The 6,857-nt window shown below is 62.3% G+C and overlaps 1 protein-coding gene across 1 annotated transcript in view; it reads right to left on the bottom strand.

Moving 5' to 3' along the window:
* Positions 1 to 6,857, bottom strand: part of DNAAF5 (dynein, axonemal, assembly factor 5) — a 14,791-nt gene that overhangs the window by 5,957 nt on the left and 1,977 nt on the right. The window contains exons 3-7 of the mRNA XM_006765245.2: positions 5,592 to 5,824; positions 4,897 to 5,109; positions 2,967 to 3,110; positions 2,051 to 2,219; positions 624 to 771 (exon numbers count right to left, since the gene is read on the bottom strand). Coding sequence (XP_006765308.1) covers positions 624 to 771; positions 2,051 to 2,219; positions 2,967 to 3,110; positions 4,897 to 5,109; positions 5,592 to 5,824 — 907 coding nt within the window. The remainder of the gene's footprint in view (positions 1 to 623; positions 772 to 2,050; positions 2,220 to 2,966; positions 3,111 to 4,896; positions 5,110 to 5,591; positions 5,825 to 6,857) is intronic.

The following is a 6,857-nucleotide window of genomic DNA, read 5'->3' as shown; positions in this document are numbered from 1 at the left end:
ATATTGAAAACCTATTTGAAGAAATAATGACATTTCTGCAGACAAGCCGGAAATCAAAGCTCCTGACTGATGTCTGGCTGGAGGCCCAGCGGAGAGGGGTCCGTGTGGCAGCGAGGAGGGCGCCTGGGAGGCCACTCGTCTGTGGAAACGTCATGGCGGCCTCGACAAGCAGGGATCCCTTGGGGACGGTCCCCACAGCTCCCAGCGTCCACCTGAGCCACTACCCAGTTCTGCAGATTTAACAGAGGTCGGGGGCCCTGGAGGCTCTGCCCCCCAGGAAACGGGAGTCCACAGGCCGCTCCCAGCCCTGCAGCCGCACTGCAGCCAGAGGCTCTCAAGGCTCCCCCACCACTGTGGCTCCATCAATTCCGTGCTGGGTGGAAAGGTGCCAAAAGGCCTCCACACTGAGCTCAGCTGACAGACAGACGTTAATAGTTAATGTTCCCGGAACGTTTCCACTCAGTGGGATCTTAGCGACGGCACCAGAGCGACGGAGCAGCGCCTCCCTGTGCGGGGCACTCACTGCTCACCCGCAGGAGCCGCTGCAGCAGGGACTCGCATGGGGAGGCGGGGGTAGCGTGGGGGTGCGGCAGCGTGGGGCGGGCGAGGGGGAGCCCACGTACCCTTGGGAGTCCACGGTCTCCTTTGCGCTCAGCAGCGCCCGGGACAGGATGGAGAGGAGTCTCAGGCGCATCTGGGGGTCTCTGTCCGGCTGCAGGCAGCTCCGGAGAATGGGGACCAGTTGGGGCAGCGCTTCTCCGAGGGCAGGGCCTGGAACAGAGCAGCCGGCTCCTGTCCCTGTGGAGGCGAGAGCCCCCACCAGACAGGGAGCAGCCCCTGCGCGAGGGCGACCCCCCCATATGGACGTGATTATCAAAGAAAAGTCACCGAGAACATTCAGCCCCACTCACCTAATCACTCAGTCTGTAAACTTTCACTTCTCACGTTTTCCCAAGTTATTAAAAATTAAAGCTAAACAATGTATTAGACATCAGCAAAAGTCAATTACTAAAGAAACAATGGGATTCCCTGAATGCCACGCCAGGATCTCAGGCCCCAGCCCCCCATGTGCACACGCACTCCCCATGCACGCACCCCCATGCACACCCCCCCATGTGCACACGCACTCCCCACGCACGCACCCATGTGCACACGCACTCCCCACGCACACACTCCCCATGTGCACACGCACTCCCGCGCACAGAGAGGGAGTCAGAGGAAACAGTCAGGTGACTGGGCTGTGCGGCCAGTGTTTTCTGGGGTAGAATGTGAGGTGTGGCCCCAAAGAGTTGGTTTTCCGAGGTGCCAATCAGGGAGGCCGCCACCGTGAGGAAGAGCTTAAGCTGCGAGCAGGAAGATTTTAGGAGGCCGCTCAGGGCAGCCAACCTGAGCCCCGGATTTCCTGCCACGACGCAGGCTGGTCCCCAGACACCTGCCCAGCACCCCATCTGGGCTGTGAGCCCCGGAGCACGTGACGCGTGGACCTGCTTGGGGAACACGTGGCCCTGCACCGCCCCTGGCCCTGTGGCACGGACACTCCTGCAGAGCAGCAGGGGACAAGGCCGGGCTGATGGGCTGTCACACAGGACAAACCTGCCCCAGGCTCCCACCCCCTGGGGAAGGCCAGGCACAGGGCGGGCAGAGGGGCTTCAGGGAGCACTACGGTGACGGACGGACACAAACACAGGAATGAACGGGGACCAACACAGGAATGCACGGCTCGCGCACTCACAGCTGCACACCGGCTGGCCCCCTCCTCTCGTCTGCACTGAATCGCTGGAATTCCGTTACCGTTACCGAGAGCCTCCCCACCCCCACCCCGTTCGTCCAGGAAAGGCCTGGCCCCGAGGCCGAGAACCTGGGAACAGCGGGGCCGGCTCCAGCAGCTACTCAACCCGACCGCCTACGCGGGGCTCTGCCCAACGAGAGCCGCAGACACGCGTGCTGAGCGGACTTAGCTACACTCCAGCTCAGCACAGTGTTCTCAGCGTTTCAAAAATTAAGGTTTGTTCCTCGCTCAGCACAGCGCGGGCACTGGGCCACGGCTCACCTGCGTGGGCGACGAGCACGCTGAACTGCAGGAGCTCCGGGGAGTGCGCCGTCCAGCCCCGCTGGGAGCCGCCCAGCCACTCCAGGAGGGGGCCCACGTGCTGGCGGTAGAGGTCCTGGCCATCGCCACTGCTCTCCACCGCGGCCAGCGCGGCCTCGGTCTCCTGAAGCTGGAAGGGGTGAGTCACAGGCGGGGTCCATTCCTGCACAGGAGGGCAGGCGCCCCCACCCCCGCCCCGTGTCCTCTGCTCGGCTCTCGCCCCGACAGGCCTGTGGGCGACAGTCACTGCTGCTCTGGACAGAGGGTGAGGGAGGCCGGGTGCCCCCACGTGCCCCTCCCGCTTCTCCGTGGGCGGGGACAGCGGCACGTCTGTCCGCAGACCTGAGCCCACGGCTGTGACCTCACGCCCGCTGCCCGCGGAGACGGCCTCTGAAGGTGGTTGCTAGAAACAAGCCAAGCTGGAGGCCCCGGGGAAGGAGGGGGAGGGAGGAGCCCTGTCCCGCAGGCCGGCCGTCTCGGCTCTCGGAGCAGCAGCTCCCGGGCCCACGGGGACGGACGTCCATGTTTTCAGCCTTAAGGCAGGGCCAACGGGACAGCCAGCCGCCTGAACATTAAACAGGAAGTCACGCCACTGGCGTCTCTGCAGCCTTCAGCCGTGCGTGTGCACGTGCGTCAGCTGTGCGTCACAGGTCTGGTCTGGGCGAGGACCCTCCTCCACACTCCCTGCAGCGACACCCACACTCGGTGCCTTCACCGAGACCCGGAAGCTGGCAACTGGAGGGCACCCAGGTCCTGGGCACCCCGAGGCCAGCTCACGGGGTGCGTCTCTCACCTTCGTGAGATTTAGTCGTGATTCCGTCTGTCAGAGGTGGGCAGCGTCACCCACAAAGCCAAGCGGGGTCCCCAGCAGGCTCACCTGGTTGCCGAGGCCCGGGGCCCCCGGCAGCGCCATCACGGTCACCAGCACTTGCATGAGCGGCAGGCCGCACGCCCGGCCGTCCTCTCCACACGTGGACACCAGCGCCTGCACGCACTGCAGCAGGGTCTCCCCGTAGCGCAGCTGTGAACAGGGCGGGAGCCGTCAGCCCGGTCCCTGGGCCATTGCCACCTCACGGGGCCACGGCCAGGGCCACCACGAGCCGCTGAAACAACGCGCGGTGCCCGGCCACGGTGTCCAGTGTGCCAACCATAAAGGGCATGGTTTACACAACAGCCAACGGAACAACTGGGAACAAACACATTCGTGCTAATTTCATTAACTGCTTAACGGTATTTCACGCACATTTTAAAAAGTTCTTATGTGTTAGTGATGCTAACTCGCGATGGAGAATTCACTAGTGAAACGCCTGGGCATCTTGGATTTGCTTCAAAACACCTCAGCTCCTCTCCAAGTTCAAGAAAAAGGTGGCGGACGGCAGACTGGAGCGAGAGAGCCGGTGAGTGGCGCCTGTGGCGGGCCCTGGAGGTCTGCTCTGTTCTGCTTCTCTGCATTTGAAAACCCTGTGCTTCTACGTTGTCACAAAAATAAAACCCTAGGGACAAAAACGGCTTCCGACGAACGCGGGACAAGGTGGCGGGGGCTGGGTGGGTCCGTCGGCACGGCCCGCGGGACCTGGACGCCCAGTCCTGTGGAGCCGTTTGGTGCTGACACCTGACCCCGACTTCTCCCACAGTCCGATCAGGCCTGGGCTGGCGGATCGATTTTCTGAGGATGTGATTTCATCTAGTTTCTAAAATGACCTACCACATGTATTTACGGAGCGTTCACTTTAATAGTTATATTAAAGATAAACAGTGTCACGTTTAAGGAGTGGCCATTTTACCATAATTGTTAAATATAAACATAACGTATACGTGAGGGACAGTCATTAAAATAAAAAGGAATTTGCTTTCTAGGACCAGCTCGTCCTTAGTACGGGAGCCCTGCTGTGACCATGGCAACGCCTGGAGGAAACACTGCAGTTCTCCGTACCTAACCGGGAAATTTTTTTTAAAAATATATTTTATTGATTTTTTACAGAGAGGAAGGGAGAGAGATAGAGAGCCAGAAACATCGATGAGAGAAACATTGATCAGCTGCCTCCTGCACATCTCCTACTGGGGATGTGCCCACTACCAAGGTACATGCCCTTGACCGGAATCGAACCCGGGACCTTTCAGTCCGCAGGCCGACGCTCTATCCACTGAGCCAAACCGGTTTCGGCAGGGAATTTCAACATCTACCTACACACAGAGGGGGCTGCTCCTGCAACTCCACCCGAGCCCCAGGCCCCTGCACCCCGCACGTCCGCGAGACGGCGTGAGCCACCCGTGTTATCCGTTCCTCACTTCCGCTGCCTGTCACCAGACGCATTCCAAAGCCCAGGCGCACGCCCAGCCAGACAGCAGGTGCCGAGGCACCATGCCCAGCCCTGCAGCTCCCCGCGCCCTGGCCCCTCGGCTTCACCAGGAGTTTTCAAATTTCAGGCTGTTCTTGCAGGACAATCACGGCCTGTTCTTACAGCTACTGAGGTAATTGCAGGAAACATCACCTCCTTCCTACGGACGTGTGACACACACACACACACGCGCGCGCTCGCACACACATGCACAGGCTCACACTCATGCACACGTGCACATGCACTCTCACTTGCACACGCACGTCTGGGGTGGGACAGGGCGCCTCTGCCCACACGGAGGTGCAGGGCACGGGTCTGCCCAGAGGAGCACAATGCCAGTCTCGAGGCTTGACATGCTGGCCTGGCCTGGCCTGGGACGCATCCAGAGGTGCACGTGCGATGGGACTTGATCATGAAAATGTTCCCGGATAACAGGACGGCGCCCCCCCGCGCCCCGCCCCCACTTACGTTCTCCGAGCCTTGGCGGATGGGTGCCCCGGCCAGCTCCGTGGTGATGGCCTTCAGGTGCGGCCGCAGGGCTTCCCTCGGGCAGCCCCGGATGACTGCGGCGAGGACCAGGAGGCCGGAGGCGGAGGGCGACTTCTTCAGCATCGGCCAGAGCAGCTTCAGAAATACTTCAGGGCTGACGAACGTCCCGATCAGCTCTGCGGACCTGGTACACTGCGGGGGAAGCCAAGGGCTGAGGGCCGCCACCCCAGCACATCTGCTTTCTCTCCAGAAACAGCCTGGGCCCTCTCGGGCCGGTGCCCGAATCAGGCCCTTTCTGCGCTCAGAACGTCCCTGAGCAGAGGTGACGCCACTGGGTGCAGGCAGCGCGTCTGGCTGGTGGGAGGCTCAGTTCTGGGGGGTCCCTAATGCGGCCACCACACAGGGCCCAGGCCCCGGAGCCCCTGGCTGTGAGGAGGGACAGCTCGCGGCACAGCTGGGTGACCCAGGGTGTGGGGATGCGAGAACACCCCCCACCCCCAGGCTGTGTCTCCAGATGGCCTCAGAGGACAGCGCAGAGCGGGATGGGGCGGGTGAGGGCGCTGAGGGTTGGGGACGGGGAGCGTGCTGGGTCCTCGGCTGCCACCCTAGGCGCTGCCGCCACCCAATCAGAGCGCACGGAGGGAGCGGGAAGGCGGGAGGTCGAAGGGACTCACGCTGCTGACCACGGCGCCCTCCTCGTCGGCGCAGGCCAGCAGCAGGGTCCGCAGCAGGACCTCCAGGTGCTGCGTGGCGTGGTCCTCCGCGTGCAGCAGCAGCACCCCCAGCAGCCGCGCGGCCTTCACCCTGGTGCCTGCCACCCAGTCCGTGACGTCGTGGCAGATGGCGGGGAGGATCTTGGAGAGGTTCCTGAAGACCAGCTCCCGACAGCCCAGCCCCGGGCGCGTCTCTAGGTGAAAAGACGAGACGTGACTGTGAAGCTCAGAGCCGCTGCGTGCCGGCAGCACGGTCCTTTCTGGGACGTCACGCACGCGAGCTGCTTGGACTGAGCGTGTGTCTGAGACCACGTTGCAGTCGTGTCAGAACTCCATTCCCCTCATGGCCAAAGAACACGTGTGCCCGCAGGGACCCATGTGTGCCCCTCCGCTGGTGGGCACCTGGGTCACTCCCGGTGGGGCTGCTTGGAACGCGCCCGCACAAACCCGGGTGGGTGGACAGGCCGCCTCTCGCTGTGTTACGTGGGTGCCTAGAGCCCACGTAAGCAGTTAACGTGGGGAGACGCCGCCATGCTGCCTCCCACAGCAGCTGCGTGCTGCCTCAGGCCACGCGTGAGGGCCAGCACCTGCACCCCACGCCTCTGCAGAGCTGGGTTATTTTTATTTAAAAAAATATATATTTTTATTGATTTCAGAGAGGATGGGAGAGGGAGAGAGAGACATCAATGATGAGATGAGTGAGAATCAATGATTGGCTGCCTCCTGCATGCCCCCTCCTGGGAATCCAGCCTGCAACCCGGCACGTGCCCTTGACTGGAATCGAACCCGGGACCCTCCAGTCTGCAGGCTCAGCTCTATCCACTGAGCGACACCAGCTGGGCCAGAGCTGGTTATTCGGAGGCGACACAAGGTGAGGCCTTTGCCCGGCAGCAGTGGCGACAACGGTCCCGGGGAGGTGCCTGGAGGCGTGTGGATGAGCACCTTCCGCCCAGAGCACAGACGGCCCCCCGAGCCCAGGATGCGCAGTTACCCACCAACCTCCTCTTTGAAAAGACAACTGGTACTTCCACAACCAAAACGCTTGTGAGGGCGAAGCCAGCAGGGCCCGGCCGGGAGGGTGGCGCAGGGAGCTGACTCGCCGTTTGCGTTAGACTGAGCAGAATTTAGCTGCAGCAGGAAAACAGAAACCCATTTCCTACCGCTTCCCCGGGTCCGGCGGCAGGCCTGCAGGCCGACTCCCCGGCCCGCACAGCAGGCAAGAGGCGC

Source organism: Myotis davidii, unplaced genomic scaffold, assembly GCF_000327345.1.
Source record: "Myotis davidii unplaced genomic scaffold, ASM32734v1 scaffold1320, whole genome shotgun sequence".
NCBI lineage: Eukaryota > Metazoa > Chordata > Mammalia > Chiroptera > Vespertilionidae > Myotis > Myotis davidii.
This window is presented reverse-complemented; position numbering and strand designations above follow the sequence as displayed.